This window comes from Topomyia yanbarensis, chromosome 1, assembly GCF_030247195.1.
Source record: "Topomyia yanbarensis strain Yona2022 chromosome 1, ASM3024719v1, whole genome shotgun sequence".
Classification (NCBI taxonomy): domain Eukaryota; kingdom Metazoa; phylum Arthropoda; class Insecta; order Diptera; family Culicidae; genus Topomyia; species Topomyia yanbarensis.
The window spans coordinates 69666029-69683591 of NC_080670.1; the positions used below are offsets into that span (position 1 = coordinate 69666029).

The 17563-nt window shown below is 41.0% G+C and overlaps 1 protein-coding gene across 1 annotated transcript in view; it reads left to right on the forward strand.

The window, feature by feature from the left end:
* LOC131677880 (uncharacterized) overlaps nt 1-16636 on the forward strand; it is a 135622-nt gene extending 118986 nt beyond the window's left edge. Inside the window, exons 2-4 of the mRNA XM_058957967.1 lie at nt 954-1331; nt 14598-14787; nt 15575-16636. Coding sequence (XP_058813950.1) covers nt 954-1331; nt 14598-14787; nt 15575-15970 — 964 coding nt within the window. The 3' untranslated portion in view covers nt 15971-16636. The remainder of the gene's footprint in view (nt 1-953; nt 1332-14597; nt 14788-15574) is intronic.
* Nucleotides 16637-17563: the final 927 nt, after the last annotated feature.

A 17563-nucleotide genomic window follows, 5' to 3' on the forward strand; every position in this document is an offset into this window, starting at 1 on the left:
ATATAGTTAATATATAGTTTTATTGAGAAGACATTCAGCACGTTCCAAAGGCACCCATGAAGTATTTGATTTCTTATTTTATGGTGTATCTGCCCCGGGGTAAGTTGGCGGGTTTCCCGCGTCACATATTTTTGTCTCTAAAAATGGAGACAATGCATCAAACATTTTAATAAAATTAAAAGATGTTGCCAACAGTCTGCCCCTCCATGCCACGTGTTCTATTTTGAAAAATCTGGCTACATCAAAGCGGTAAAAAATGAAAACTGAAAGCACCGCCAATTGGCCCCGGTTTCCCTTGTCTGCTTTGATTGACATTCCTAGAACGAACCCTCAGTTAGTAATATAATAATGATTTTGAAATTCAGATCCTTCGGATCTCACTAGTTTTAGTCACATTACCCAAAACTTGTTTTGGACAATAATGATAAAAGTTCAATCCAAACCTACCATGTAATTATCTAGCATGAATACATCGAATTTTCTCTTCAAACAATTCCGATCCTTCTTTGCGATCGACCCGATTTTTTTGCTTGAATGCAACAGGAAATTGGCACCACCATAGGCGTTTCCACGCGATACACACCGCGGCTGTTCTTTTGCGTGTGCGGCGCAATAGCCACTTTTTACTTTCACTTCATTAGGTCGCACGTTCTGATTAGGCCATCTGGAATGTCCAATTTTTGTAGTTTCTCTCTCTCGTATCCCACCGGTTTTGAGAGTGGTCTAAATACACTGAACTGCGCCTCAGGGGTACGATCGCGTAAATGAGCTGTTACAATCGTTGCGACGCGTAATTGCACACTCATTCATGCCTATAAATTTTGTTTGTCGATGTCCAATGTTGATTTCGTCGGGAGAAAATCGGGAGATGGGAAAACAATGTTCATTAATCATTAATCGGTACTATTGTTTAATTACTAATTATATATTTTCCGTCTTTATTTACATTTTAGCTTAATTTTGCTGCTAATGTGTGTAATTTCAACGCTAGCAGCCGCACCCGATGACGAAGAGGGTTCTACGGCGGCGATCAGAGGAAATGAGAATGAAACTGTCAAATTGGCAAAATCGTTAGGATCAAGCAGCAGGTCTCGGAAAGCGAACCCCAAGTCGACACCAATTACCTATATAACGACTCTATCCGATGTCGGCCATCAGCACTACGCCAAAGCACTGCCGAAAAAATACGGCAAAGCGGTGGCGAAAGCGCGGGAAGATAAAGCACAACACAAGAAAGACAAATTCAAACATCACCACGCGGAAAAATCTACCGGGAAGTCACTCGAGGTGGTCCCCAAAGAGGAACCACTGAATAATCCAGCGTTGCTCAGGTGAGTCATGTGGGAACTGTGGAGATTGTAAGTGAAATTGCTTTTGATCGATTAGGTGCATGATATGTTGAGTTGGCGTCAGATTAACACAATTTATCAGTGAACCAATGCCAGATTTTAATCCAAATATGATAGTTGCGCCATATGTTTTGTAGTAATTCTCTCAATTTAGTAGATGTCTCAAAGACAGATTCATTTTTAGTCCAATTGGAAGAATTGATTGCACTTTGTTATTTAATACTGCATTTCGCGAAAGTGACATTTCATCAGTACTGTTTACATAATTTGTTTTCGAAATTAAGAAATTTTTCTGTTTGAAAGTATTAAAATCTACGTGTTAAGTGGACCAACAAACTAAACAAACTCGTAAATTGCAGAAAGAACAGCTTGTCTTTTCACCAATTAAAACAGTCTTTTTATGGTTGTGTTTGCAAATTCTTGACATTTTTGTATTAGAACATATATTTATTGGTATTTAAAAAGTTTTTTTTAAAATCATTTTAAGAAGATTTCTGTCACTGATTTTAACTTAAGTTTAATATGTCGTCCTCGCTTGAATCAGTAATGTGAGTGACCGAACCAATGAAGATACTTGAAGAAGCAGCCGTGACATCTCTCTGTCTCTAGCTGTTGCTGCTACACACTAAAAATAATGTTAATGCAGTTGATCATAAAATTGTACAGTTTTCAACCTGTAAAATAATGAGCCACGACTCGGTTAGCCTGTGATAGGTACATGGCACTGAGGTGCAGTTTATCTATGCCATCTCTCGACCAGCAACTATATGTCTGTATGTCCCCGTCAATGAATAGCTATGCCCAATGAGCAAATGGTTACCGGTAGTCGGTTCGAATCCCGGTATGGCCGACTGCCTTTTTTTTTTTTTTTCTTATTACGCTATGGTCATGTAATGTTCAACTCACACGAAACATTCCGTTACGTTTTCCTTTTTGTATTTCGATTAATATGCAGACACATTTTTTTTTACTTTTTGGCGATATTCAATTAGCTAGAGATTACTGAATAGGAAAAGTTATGATAATTTAGAGGCATATTTCTCCAATGAAAGCAAGGATGTGAAGTATACAGATCGAAAAACTAAAAGTGGCAGGGGCATTAGAAACAGGCTTAAGATTCAAATAACTTTCGGTGAGCGTCTACACGAATTGAACGCTTGACAGTATGCGTTGGAAAAAATGCGTTCAACTTTGTCACCGATTTGTCCATTTAAAGCATTTATCAAACGCTAAAAGAAGAATATCAGTCGATTTATTAGATCATCACGATTCAAATCATGTAAAATAGTTGGTGGAAAAACAATTGACCGGGTGGAATGGTGCTTCTGAAAAAGTCGAGGTGATTTTTCGTCACACCACCACACTGTCCCGGGGCACGCAACACAACTGCGTAGTGAAAAAACCAAAGCCACTTTTTCAAAAGCACCATCCCGCCCGGTCAATTATTTTTCCACCAACTATTTTGCATGATTTGAATCGTGATAATGGACCATTCATAAATTACGTAACGCAAAAATTGCCCAAAATTGACTCCCCCCATGTAACAAATTGTCTCCCCTATTACGTAACAAATTCCCAGAAAAAAATTGTTTTCTTCGGTGAAAACATGTAAGGTAACGATCTAGCTAACTCCCCCTCCCCCCTATGTCACAACATGTCACAACTTGTTTTTTTTATTCATTTCATTTATTTGATAGGCACAAATGCGTTAGCTTGGCGGTGCCAAATGCTTTTGTTTTTACATTTTGGATATCTTAAAACTAGGAGGTTACAATGTTGAAATATTTTTTTTACAAAGGATAAGAAAGTTTACCGCTATCTTAAGACTAGAAATAAGATTCAATATACAAGAGAGGGCCAAAAGATTTCTTTATGAAAAAATTTAAAACAAGGGATTCACTTTGATATACAAGAGGGGGAGTAATAGTATTTTACGAAATATTTTACGGTTATCTTAAAACTAACAATATAGTTTAGTACACAAAAGGGGGAACAAATATTTATGAGAAACTTCACAGAAATCTTAAAACTAGGGATTCAATTCTATTTACAAAATAGGAGGACAAGAGTTTCAATAAAGAGTAAAAATTATAGCTATCTTAAAACTAGGAATACAGAATAATAATTTGAATTTTTTAACTAAAACTTATGCTTGGTCCAGATATTCAGAGGGTGGCTTATTTCCGCATCAGTGTAGCAGCAGTTGTATCAAGGACAGCGGAGAGACAGGGAAAGAAGAGCAAAACTTGCATCTTTCGCTCGAACGGGGGGGGGGGGGGGGAAGGGGGATCAGCGAAACAAATTTGCGCCTCAGTCTAGTAAGTCGTCGAGTACCGGATTGGCGGATGGTATTCTTCGGACCCGCGGGGAATCCTTCAAAAGTCATCGGACCTCGAGTCGCTCTCTCTTCAGTTTCCTTCTATGCAGGCGTAGTGGTAAGGGCGACGGCGGTTACATAGTGGCACTCTGGAGCTGATCGGTTCCACAAGGCAGGAGGAAACTCTAAAAACGAGAAATAAAAGAGAGGGGCTAAATTGGGATATTTATCGTTTTTATGAAGGTATAAATAAGGGACATATAGGGGAAATCACGAGTTGCCAGCATATCTCGGACTGGTACATTGGGTGGTCTACCTCGGGCCCGAAGGGATTCCTTTAACTGAGACCTGGCGTCACAATACCCGGCGCATACCCAGACAACGTGTTCGATGTCGTGATAGCCCTCGTCACAAGCGCACAGACTACTCTCCGCAAGCCCAATACGCCGCAAATGCGCATCCATGGTGTAGTGATTGGATATAAGTCGGGACATTATGCGAATAAAATCCCGACCCACATCCATCCCCCCGAACCAAGGCTTCGTTGATACCTTTGGGATAATCGAATGTAGCCATCGTCCAAGTTCCCCATTGCTCCACGAGGTAGAATCAGAAGTATCTAGGAAACGGACACGGTTGGGATTGTACGAAGAAGGATTGACGCTCTGTGCCATGTAGTCGAAATACAAGGACATAAAACGGGTTTGAGAATTAAGCTCGACGAGCCTCTCGAAGTTTTCAATCACCAACGGGTTTAGAATGTCGCATCGGATGAGCAATCGATATGAGAGTTCCCAAAATCGATTTTTTAGCGGAAGAACGCCCGCCAGCACTTCGAGACTCATTGTATGGGTCGAGTGCATGCAACCCAAGGCAATGCGCAAGCAACGATACTGGATTCTCTCCAGTTTGATGAAGTGTATGTTCGCAGCGGAGCGGAAACAGAAACACCCGTACTCCATCACCGACAATATCGTTGTTTGGTACAACCTGATCAGGTCTCCTGGGTGAGCACCCCACCATGTTCCAGTTATTGTTCGGAGAAAATTGATCCTTTGTTGGCATTTCTGTTTCAGATACCTAATGTGACATCCCCAGGTACCTTTAGAGTCGAACCAGACCCCGAGATATTTAAATGTGAAAACCTGGTTGATCGTTGCACCCATTAATAAAAGCTGGAGTTGCGCCGGCTCACGCTTCCTAGAAAAAACAACCAACTCAGTTTTCTCCGTGGAGAACTCAATACCCAGCTGAAGAGCCCAAGCAGACAAATTGTCCAAGGTATTTTGTAATGGTCCTTGCAAGTCGGCAGCTTTGGGCCCTGTAACAGAGACCACCCCGTCGTCTGCAAGTTGCCTTAGCGTGCATGAATTGGCAAGACAATCGTCAATGTCATTCACGTAAAAATTGTAGAGCAGGGGACTTAGACATGAGCCCTGGTGAAGACCCATGTAGCTAAATCGCGATGTTGTTAAATCGCCATGCGAAAAGTGCATGTGCTTTTCAGACAACAGGTTTAGCAAAAAGTTATTTAAAATTGGTGAAAGACCATGCTGGTGCAGCTTCTCTGACAGAATGTTGATAGAAACTGAGTCAAAAGCCCCCTTAATATCCAAGAAGACTGATGCCATCTGCTCTTTGTTAGCATAGGCCATTTGGATTTCTGTAGAAAGCAACGCAAGGCAATCGTTCGTCCCTTTGCCTTTGCGGAAGCCAAATTGTGTATCTGACAGTAAGCCATTTGCTTCAACCCAATTGTCGAGGCGAAACAAGATCATTTTCTCGAACAACTTCCGAATACAGGGCAGCATTGCAATCGGCCGATACGAGTTGTGGTCGGAGGCTGGTTTTCCTGGTTTTTGGATGGCGATGACCTTCACTTGCCTCCATTCATAAGGGACAATGTTACCCTCAAGAAACTTGTTAAATAAATTCAACAAGCGCCTTTTTGCAGTGTCAGGAAGATTCTTCAGCAAGTTGAATTTGATTCTGTCTAACCCTGGGGCGTTATTGTTGCACGATAAGAGAGCAAGTGAGAACTCCACCATCGAAAACGGTGTTTCGTTCGCGGTATCGTGAGGAGACGCGGCGCGGCACGTTTTCTGTACCGGGACAGAGTCCGGACAGATCTTCTTGGCGAAAGCGAATATCCAACGGTTTGAATATTCCACGTTCTCGTTGGTACTATTACGGTTACGCATACGTCGAGCCGTACCCCAAAGAGTGCTCATCGCTGTTTCTCCCGTTAACCCGTCGACGAACCGGCGCCAATAACCGCGTTTTTTGGCTTTCATTAGACTCTTCATTCGCCTTTCTAACGACGCGTACTGTTGATAGTTAGCGGGTAACCCGTCTTCCCGGAAGGCCTTATATGCAGTGGACTTTTCCGCGTACAGCTCTGAGCACTCTTTATCCCACCACAGTGTGGGAGACCGTCCATGGGTATTCGCGCTGGGTACTGGTTTAGTCTGAGCTTGATTCGCACTGTCGAGAATCAAGCCAGCCAAAAACCTGTACTCTTCCTCCGGAGGAAGTTCTTGAGTGGATTCGATTTTAACGGATATCGCGGTCGCGTAACACTTCCAATCAATGTTCCGTGTGAGGTCATACGATACATTAATTGTTTCCGATGGTCTTGAACCGTTAGCAATTGAAATCACGATAGGCAAATGATCGCTACCGTGGGGATCAGGGTTCACCTTCCACATGCAATCTAACTGTAGCGATTTCGAGCAAAGCGACAAATTCAACGCGCTTGCGCGTGCTGGTGGTGTAGGAATCCGCGTCATTTCTCCCGTATTTAAGATGGTCATGTTGAAATTATCGCAAAGATCTTGGATTAATGTTGATCTATTATCATCATGAAGACAGCCCCATACCGTACCGTGCGAGTTAAAGTCTCCCAGAACTAGCCGCGGTGCCGGTAAGGATTCCGTGATATTACAAAGCGTTCGGTGCCCTACCGAGGCTCTATGAGGAATGTAGATGGAAGCAATGCAAAGGTCTTTACCTTTGATTAAAACTTGACAAGCGACAATTTCAATGCCTGGTGTCGAAGGGAGGTTAATTCGGTTGAAAGAATAGCACTTTTTGATCCCCAAAAGTACTCCTCCATAGGGGTTTTCTCGATCCAGACGAATTATATTAAAGTCGTGGAAGTTGAGATTTATATCGGAAGTTAACCAAGTTTCACATAATGCGAAAGCATCACATTTTAAACTATTTAGTAAAAATTTAAAGGAATCGATTTTCGGGAGGATACTTCTGCTGTTCCACTGTAGAACAGTGATCGAATCGGTGACCTCGTTCGATGACTTAGCCATCGAAGGATACGATCGCTGCAAGGAGGGGCCATTTAGTAGTCCACTGCTTCAAAAATGTTTGCACTATAGGGAGAAAACGTATCAGAAGGCTTTTAAGAGGATCAGTAACATTGAAAGCTGTGAAAATTAAGTCCACTATGTCAGAAAATTTCATTAGTCCGCTACTGGACTGAGTATCTGTTTGAAAAAAGGGGACACTTGGGGTTTTTGGTGTCCCTGGAAGTGGTGGGTACTCTTTGTTAGAATTAATATTTCCAAGTCCTGCAGCAAATTGCTTCGGCTTTTGTGCATCACTTCCGTTGGATTTATTGATTGTAGTTAGCGCACTCTGAGTGGACGACACCTTGGCACCCTTACGAGGCTAGATTTCTCCTCTTCCTGGATTCCTCTGGGTTAACCAAAGATGTTCCCTCTCGTGGGTCGTCAGATTCTTGCTCAACGTTAGCCAAACCAGCATAGGGATTTTCGGACAGGACAGATGGCGAAGCATTCTTTAGCATTTCTGCATTAGAACGCCTTGAGCGTTCCTTAAGGGAGCGCTTAATTTTATCCCCGCGCTGCTTGTACGCAGGACATGATTTAAGAGCATGTGAAGGGCCCCCGCAGCAAATACACTTTTCAGTTTCTTTGTCGCAAGAGTCATCCTCATGCTCTCCTTCGCATTTGCCGCATCGTTTCTTATTTCCACAATATGTGGCTGTGTGGCCCAACTGCTTGCAATTGCTGCAGCTCATGACCCGCGGTACAAACAGGCGAACTGGTAGGCGAACCTTGTCAAGGAGGATGTAGTTGGGAAGAGAGGACCCGGCGAATGTCACCCGAAGCGAGCCTGATAGAGAGTAGGTAGTCTTACCTCCCTCGGTGTTTGCGGTATACAATTGTTTGCATTCTAAGATCTTAATCTGTTCAAGAGAGGGGTCCTTAAAGCAGCCAACCCCGTGCTCCAACAGTTCTTCGCATTTCAAGCCCGGTTCGGACACTACCCCATCGATTTCACAGGCCACACAAGGCACGTACGCTTTAAATTCCCGCGTAAAGCGCTCACAGCAAGCAATCGCGTTTGCCTGGCCGAGATCATTCACTAGAACACGTATCTTGTTTGCCCGAACACGTGTTATCTGAGTTACGGCCGGGTAATTAGCAGTCAGATCTCGAGAAAGTTTTAATATATTAACCGGTTTCTCTCCGGTCCGAAAATATACCACCCATGGCCCAGAGGAACCTTCTGGATACTGCTTTATACGGGGAGCAATGCGAGTATTAGGGGGATCAGGGACTTCCATGATTACATCAGATGGTATTTCGCCCTCGGCCATTTAAGCACGAGGGCAGAGCGTTATATAAACGGGAATGTGTCTTATTATTTGATTACAAGGTAGAGTAAAAGTAGGGAAAAGGAAAGAAAGCAAACGAGGAAAAAAAAAATAAAGCAAAACTTATCTGCAAACAACGTCGATTGTTCCGCACCAGCGAAAACAATGTACTGGATTTACTGCCGGCACCAGCAGAATGGCAGCTAACGAACGAACAAAGGATGACCTTCACTCACTAAAATTTACACACCGAACACCACTGTGAAATATAACGATCCGTTCCGTTCAAAGGTTGGGAGACGTATGAGTCACAACTTGTTGTACCCCCTCCCCCCCTAAAAGCGTTACGTAATTTATGAATGGTCCCTAATCTAATAAATCGACTGATATTCTTCTTTTAGCGTTTAATAAATGCTTGATAAGGATAAATCGGCGGCAAAACTGAACACATTTTTTCCTATGCATACTATCATGCGTTCAATTCTAACACAAGCTCAAAAAAGGTAACTTGAGCCTTAATATCCTATAGACTATCTTTCGTCTTCTGTTGGCAGGGGTCGAGCTTAGGCAGCATGACTACGAATCACTCAAGTCTACCAACATGCCTCCTGGTAAATACAGACTTGATCTTTTTACCGTGAGAACCGACAGGAAGATACTACATATGGTTCAATAAAAATTTTTAGGTTTCTTTCAAACAGTGTGGTCCACTGACTTCTTTCTAATTCATAACTGTGAGGTACGCATGCACATCGGTTGTACTAGTCTCTAGCGGAAGCCGCTCGTTCGCTGTACACGCTTCGACGAAGGCAGTATCCGACGGCATCTTACTACGCAGCTTTGGGTCGGTAACTCAATTCACCGGGGCCCTGATGCGATGCCAGTTGTTATCCTGTTGTACTCTTTTCCGTGGGCAAACCAGAAGGATGCCGATGTCGTTCCGGCGATTCCGGGTGGAGCGTGAATTTCAATACGCTGGCGCCAGAACGATCCGAAACCAGTACTTCGTCTCACACTTAAATTACTCCGACGGAGAGCTCCTCATTTCGTATATTCCTCCGCTAATGGCTAAGACCGGGGGTCTCAAACCAAAATACATCTATTGGGTTAACACGACAATTGTACGTCCAATACTGTTATACGGATGCCTTGTGTGGTAGCAGAGGAGAGAGATGATGACAGTCCAGTCAAAGCTAAACCATCTGCAAAGAACGGCGCTCATGGCGTTGATTGGTGCTTTCACCACAACTCCGACTGCTGCTCTTGAGGCACTTCTAAATATTAAGCCATTACGCATACACCTCAAACAAGAAGCACTATCATGTGCATACAGACTGTAGGTTACTAGGCTTTGGAACAGTAACCATGTTGATCTTGCTACCAGTCATACGCGATTGTGGTCACAAATGGTTACACGGTGTGAAGATATTCTTGCTCCCAGCGATATAACACTCACATGTACTTTGCCTTACAGGACATTCCATGTGAAGATTCCCTCTCGAGAGGAGTGGTTGTCTAGCTATTTGGAAAGACAACAACAAACGCAAGTAGTCGGTTCCACTGACGGTTATCTGATGGAGGGACGTTCTGGTGCTGGTGTCTACTGTCCTGAAATGAGATTGGAACAATCTCACTCACTTGGTAGAAACTGTACTGTATTCCAAGCAGAAATTTTTGCGATCATGTGCGGTGTATTATCGGCCCTTCAACTGAGTTTGTCCGGCAAAGTTATAAATATCTGCTCCGGTAGTCAGGCAAATCGAAGAACTATCTATCTTGTCGAAGTGCCGGGACATTCTGGTATTAGTGGAAATGAATGGGCTGACGAATTGGCCAGGCAGGTTCAGCGACAGACTTCGTTGGTCCTGAGCCCACCCTGCCAATTTCGACAAGTTAGATAAGGGAAAAATACGGTCATGGGCTTCGTCCGAGCACCGTAATTATTGGAGAAATCTACAAACGTGTCGCCAAACAAAGGCGTTTCTAGAACAACCGTGCCCAGTGATTTCGAAAAATCTTCTACATTTTTCGAAGCTCCATTTCGGTATGCTGACCAGGGCTTTAACCGGCAACTGCAAACTCAATTATCACATGGTAACTATTCAGCGCACTGAGTCTATTTCATGTGATCTTTGTGAATCCGACTACGGAACCTCATATCATCTGATATGCAACTGTCCAGCAGTAGCGCAATTCCGATTTCGAGTTTTCGGCCGTCCTTACATAGACGACACCATGTTTGGACAACTGAGACTCAGAGACATACTAAGGATACGGATGCCTTGCTGCTGCGTTTAATGTCAGCTCGCATTCTTCGGTGGTAGGTGGTAGGTAATACGTTAGTAATACACACGGAAGATATAATGATGAATTGATAACACACAACAGAAAAAGGAGAAAGCTCTTTCTTTTGGTGCGAGAGAACCGCGATTTCTTGCTCTTTAAATAATATGTGGCGTCAGGTGCGTGTAGAAATAAACTCACCACGGTGCGCGTTCCGGAGGCAAACTGGGAAAAAGGTTTTACGAATCATCGATGTTTAAGTAATGTCCTGGTACTTCATTCATTGTCGATTATCACACATGACAATTGCAGGGTTATTAAGAAAATTCCACTCTAAGAAACCTGCTTGGTTAAGGATTGAGCATATTATTATTTACGAAAAGATGGGGTAAACGCGTGTAAGGAAATAGGATAATAGCTTAGTTATAGAACATTAATTATGAGAATTAAATAAATATCATTTAACCAACATTTTCCCTTGACATCGCAATCATAAATGCAAAATGTTCAAAAACACAAAAAGTATAATGCGTTACACATCATTACATAACATGTCTCTCATAAAAGAACACTAATGTATTCTAGTAAAAGTCCGATGAGATGAGTTTGGCATATTCAAACGAGCAGAAGTTTTTTGTATTTAAATGGGCATATATATATATATATATATATATATATATATATATATATATATATATATATATATATATATATATATATATATATATATATATATATATATATATATATATATATATATATATATATATATATATATATATATATATATATATATATATATATATATATAAACGTTTCAAGTAAAACGTACAGTGGTATCGACTAATGTTGAAAGAACTTCCGCTCCGGCCGCTCAATAATAAAACAGGGCAAACTTAAACACAAAATATATATTTCCCCAAGCCACATAATTCTTGACATCTAAATCCTTCCACTTCTCTTGCCCAAATACTTCTGCTCTTTCTACTCCATTCCTCCATCCCTTACCACCTCTCTCTTCTTCATCCTTCTCTCTTCTTACTCTACTATTTTCACTTTTTGGGGTGTAGCCTCACACTATATGCTACGACTGAAGAATTCCGATGGCCATGCATCTGCGACGACGACTCCCTGACGGCCACGCCGTTCAAATTTTCCAACGTTGTATTTCTCCGTCTGAGCCTCGCGATTCCACCGCTCCTAGCGGTTACTCGTCGGATGCCCGAGTGATCGTCGACATTGCTTCCTACCCAGCAGCAAAAACCTTACCTCTGGTGAGGGTTTTTGGTGCTCAGTTTCTGGTTACCGCCTCTCGTGGCCTTGGTGTAATGCCACGCGGGCTGTCGCGTTTCGTCCTGAATTTGTGTCGCGTGTTCGCCGTTCTGAACTGAAAAGTTTGACGTGTGTCCAGTAAAGCTCTACGAATGAGAATGATGAGTGTTTTACCTTGTCCTCCGTTCAGCAACTGTGACTACACGGTGTGCTATTGGTTGCCGTGAGCCGTCTTTGAGTCGGTCAACGCTTTGCCCCTTACTCGTCTGGGTCTATGCTCTCGCCGGCGCTAGCCTTCCGACGGAGTTTTACTGACGAGTGTTCTCTGGCCTTCGCTGGGTGTCGTTTCGGCCGCTTTTCCGGCTTTAAACTTGACGACTTCAATTATGCAGCACCTTCTTTAGTGCTCGAAAACCTACAGCGTCCGACGATTGGGTTCAATGCCACAGCCAATCCCAGCATTCCGGAGCCGATGTTTCCAGCGGGTTCGATACTGAAAGGTGTCCGTGGTGAACCACGCGATACTTAACCCCACTTTTACGTCGCTCGCAAAACTTGCGATGTGACTGCACTCTGTGCGCTCTTTTTTTCTTCTGTCCGTCTCTCCAACGGAAGCGCAGTTTTGACAGCTTTTGCAAGCAATTTTGTGGCAAGCGGAATGTTTTCAAGCTAATTTTCGTGTTGTGCTGATATCGGTTAGCTCTATTTTACACACTTAACGTATACCGATTAATTTAATGCCTACTGCGGGGTAATTAATAGCCTAACGACGTTTGCCCAATACAAATGTAACGCTAACTTTGTGCTTCGGTTGATTTCATGGAAAGCAAATAAAAAAACAACATTTTTCAAACACATTGTTTGATAAACCATTCCATTTTCGTTGTTCGAGAGTGAAATGATTTACTATCAGATTTCAAAGATTTTTCTTCGAAAATGCAGTATATGCAACGACGTTGTTATGTCTTTTACTCTGAATTTAGCACATGCCCCGATATTTTGTCAAATATCGTTCTATCTATACAAAAAATATTAGATAATTGCCAACTGTTCAACAAAACCGGAATATATATTGTTAAGATTATTAGGCGCTTCAACAATTTTAAGTTTAGTTCAACTTTTTTGAGCCACATTTCTTGAAGCTATGGTTGTCAATTTTCTCTTGATCAGACTTTTAATGTAGGAACTCTGAACGATTCATGGCAGTTTTGTCTATTACTAGAGAGTTGAGGCAAAATTTTGTAGCTCGTGCTGTCAAATACACATGTCCGTTTGATAGTACAAGTTATTGATTTTTGCATCAACTCTCTAATAATCTCTTGCCAAATCTAAAAATAGAGTGTCATGTCAGATTGTCGGTGGGTAAACTTCACCACAAAAATTCAGTACCACAACGAGACAGAAAGCTCGTTGGACAAACACGTAATTTTGGGATTTCACATAAATGTAGCTTTAAAGCGCTTTAGGTTATGCATTTATTGGGTTTTCAGAACATTTTTTCCTGTTTTAGATTAGAAAGATGGATAGGTAATGTCAAAGACATTACCGTAATGAAGTAGCATACCCTTTGCTGTTAATACGAATGCTGCCATTTTTACTAAGTTCTGAAAGGTTTTGTTAAAATATGTTATTTTGGTATATCTAAAGGAAATAGCGAAATAACGGTACAAGTATATCCGATTCCCTACTGTTGCCAAATAAATTGTTTCACTTTCATTAAATGCTCTTTTCAGGGTTACCATATAAGGATAAATATGTTCGAATATTTACGATTTCGTTGTGCGTGTACCGATATTTCGGTGTTTCCATTAGAAATAACGAAATAACTGGTTTTAATACAACCAATCAAAAAATAGTCAAAACTGTTGTATTAACAGCCTAAAGTGTATTCTTCTTCACTCCGGTTATGTCTCTGACATTACCCACCCATCTTTTTCTTCTAGATTCATTTTCCAGAGTTTAAATGGTTTAAGAAAACAAAACACACATGAATCTACTACTAATAATCGAAGTAAACAAAACGACGAAGTGTGGCCCGATTGTCTTTTATATATGACAGTGTAATAGCAATCGAAAATGTGTGTAGTTACAAGAGAAACAAATTACCTTTTTCGTAATTTTAAACATAACATTTTGTTAATGCCAAGAAAATAAGAAGCACGGATTTAATTTATCAAATTTATCAAATCGTGGTGGCTCGGAAAACTCAAACTCCGACACGATTCAGCACGCAATTATTACCTAAAACTAAAATTGAAATACGTTGAAATATTTGTAAGATATTTTTTGCGCAGGATAGACTATTATGGCGTTGAAGTTAAAATTTACAATATTTTAGTCATTTTTAATTAAGTAACTTGATTTTTCAGCCTTTTTTAGCAGTAAGTATGTCTATTGTAACTATTTTGTGAAGTTATTATAGCAGCTACGTGAATGTTCATTATATGGGCTTTTTCCATAATTGCATAAAAACATTAGTTGATGCTTAGCTGATTTGTATGGAACTTTGCTGGCACACTTTAAAAAAAATCACGTTAAGCATTAATTTTGACCTAATTCCAATGTATATAATTTCTCAATCTAATCAAGTAGCGAAAACCGAAGTGAAGTGATGCCTTATTGAATGTCATTTTGTGTGACCATCTCTCAATTTCATTTCACCCCTAGCATTATCCATTTGCACACATTTCTTCTTCTGCTATAAACATGCTAACAGCATTTTTTTCGTTTGTCTTTACAGCAAATTGGGTCTCGGCAAGGTGCACGTCTCGTCCAGCCATCAGAAGAAACGCTTGGCGGTGGAGTCCCGCCATCACGGTCGACCCGATGACTCACATATGTTCGTGATCAAGCTGCCGCCGAATCCCTACTACTATACCAACAATGGACCGGTTCCGGCGCCGAACGCCATCGAGGAAGTAGGCAGAAAGGTACGCACCAATCTCCATAAAGAGTTAAGCATAGAAAGTTCATTGAGTGCCGTACTGCGCTGGTTGGTTTATCCGTTGAGTAAATTTGTGTACAACAAATAGCTCTTTCCCCTGCGATGTATCATATGATCGTTTGCAAATTATTCAACAGTGACGGAAAACTCCCTTCCCCGCTGTTCTTTCACTTCCTTAGGTTCTCAGAAGCAGTGATTTGTTATTGGGCCATTTATAGACGGCATAATATAATCAGCAATAAGTACAAAAAACGAAAAAATATCGCATCAACGAGAACAGCTTCAAGTTGAACCATAACATGAGAAAAGGTGTCATTATTAATAAATGACACTACTGACATTATATTGGAATTTTATCAATATTCGCGTTACACTATAATTATTCGGTACTAACATTATATTCATTTCGCACGAGAGCTCCTGATCATTCTAATGGCAAATGCGGTGATAACCACAGTCATAACATTTCAAGCATAAGTGGACATAAAATTAATCCGCTATTTATTGCGATAGTATGAACATTTTCCACTTTTTAGAGAGTTCAACTAACATGATTAGTGTCGCTTACTGCCATGAACTATTCCGTTATCGAGCTTTTTTGCCAACATGACGAGCTGTGATTCATGTTGCGCAGTTTCTTGTTTGTGATTAACCAAAGTTAATGGACATTGGAAATCAGGTCAAGTGTAATAGACTTTGCTTGCTTTATGTTGATTACTACTCACCATAAATCGTAAATCCGTAACTAATCAACACTTTCTATATTTGCGCAGGTTCCAGTGGGTTTCAAATCGAACGGTAAACCAGGGCGTATTTACCATTGGAACATACCGGTGCTGAAGAAGATTCTCGGCAACAACCAAGGTCGCAATCCGAATTCGCGTCATCACGATAACATAGACGAACTGATTGACATCAAGGATATTCCAACGTGGACAAAACCCTGGGAGAATGAAGCGTTGGATAAATCGCTGATCAAGTTTAGTGCAGTGGATCACGCTGAAAAATTACAAAAAAGAAAGTCACCAACGTATTATGCACCGATCAAAGCCAAGAAAAGTGCCCACGGAAAGTACTATGCGAGCAATGGTAAACCTCAGAGTTTCTACGTGATTGAGAAGAGTCAGAAAAATTTGAAACCCATTCACCACCATAAACTGATTCCGTAAGACGAACCATATCGGAAACGACCTTCTTGCCAGTTTGCTGAAGAAGAAAGGAGGGAAATAGATAGTACACATATTGGAGAAATGTAAAATTGCGTTGTTTGAAACAAGCAACGAAGCAGAAAACATAAAGAACAAAATCATAACGTATACACGGAGCTTTATTTAACAAAACATATTGGGAGCTTTTTCCAACCGTTCGCTCTTTGGTTTGTGTCTTTGGCGATTATTTGCCGAACTGATCGTGATCGTCTTCGATCAGGACGGGATTGCAGCAAAGACACAAACCGAAGCGATATTTCATGGCACATATTTTTTCGCCTTTGAGCTGAGCCTGGGTATTATCGAATTGAAAAGTGCATACACTTTTTTAAATTGCATAGCTTTTAGGATTTATATATAAATAGTTAGGTTAAGAATGTAGATCTGTAATCGAAAGCAATTAAAAGACTAAAAGTTTTATTGTAGTATTTAGAAATGATGTAAATTACAGACAATACGGTACTAATATGTAAACGGCTTTTACAAAATTCTTGGACTTTCTAACTTCCATCTGTGAGTCTATTTCGAATGCACCATTCCAATTCAGTGATAGTTTTTGTAATAAATATACATGATGAATACGATTGAACGTGTTTACACGTTTTGAAATAAATGTTCGCAAAAGAACTTGTTTGTTTTGAATACCCGAAAGCCAAATATATCTGAGCGGGACATGGCTACAAAATTTGATAAAAAACCAGCGCAACTGAAAAAGCTGCTCTATATAGGGTAATTTCGGGAGAGAAGCCGCACTCTCTATAGAGTCACTGTAGTACGGTGATGTGATGTTGCGAATTGTCTTTCGAAGAATTAGAACACTGGAGATGTAAAATAATCATTTTTATAACCCACCAAACATATTATTGACTATGGTATAGCCGGCGCTAATCTATTCCGACAATAAGTTAGTGTCGGTTTCTGATGAGGTGAAGCCGAAACGCAACTAAGTATGAAATAAGGATTTGTGCCCTCCTGTACAAAGACTGGTTTTACCAACAAATTTTTACCCTAGTGAGAAATTTTGGTTTTTACCAAATTTTCCTCCTTAGGGTGAAATATAGCATAGTGCTTTCGCATAGGCCTGCTAAGCCAAGACAAGTTTCGACTTCACTGTGTCTCATCGGCATAAACAAAACTTCTGCTCGAACGGGACATCACGTTTGATCAGTCGTTCGATTGAAACACAAAGTGTGTTTTAGTTTTAAGGGATTTGCGTCAAGCCGGCGCTAATCTATTCCGACAATAAGTTAGTGTCGGTTTCTGATGAGGCGAAGCCGAAACGCAACTAAGTATGACATATTATTGAGATTCTACAAGAGGACGACACGAATGAACTAATAAGGAATGAAGTTCAAGTTTGACAATTCTCGGTGGCTTGTTTACTTTGTCAGTTGCATGAGTACGAATGCAACGGGCGCTCATCTGTTACATCCGAACTCACGTAATTCCCATGTAAATAAACCACCGAGAATTGTCAAACGAAGTTCATCCGGCTCATTTTGTGGGGTTATGTCGGTTGGTGTAAAACCTAATTACCTAATAGCGTAATTTCGG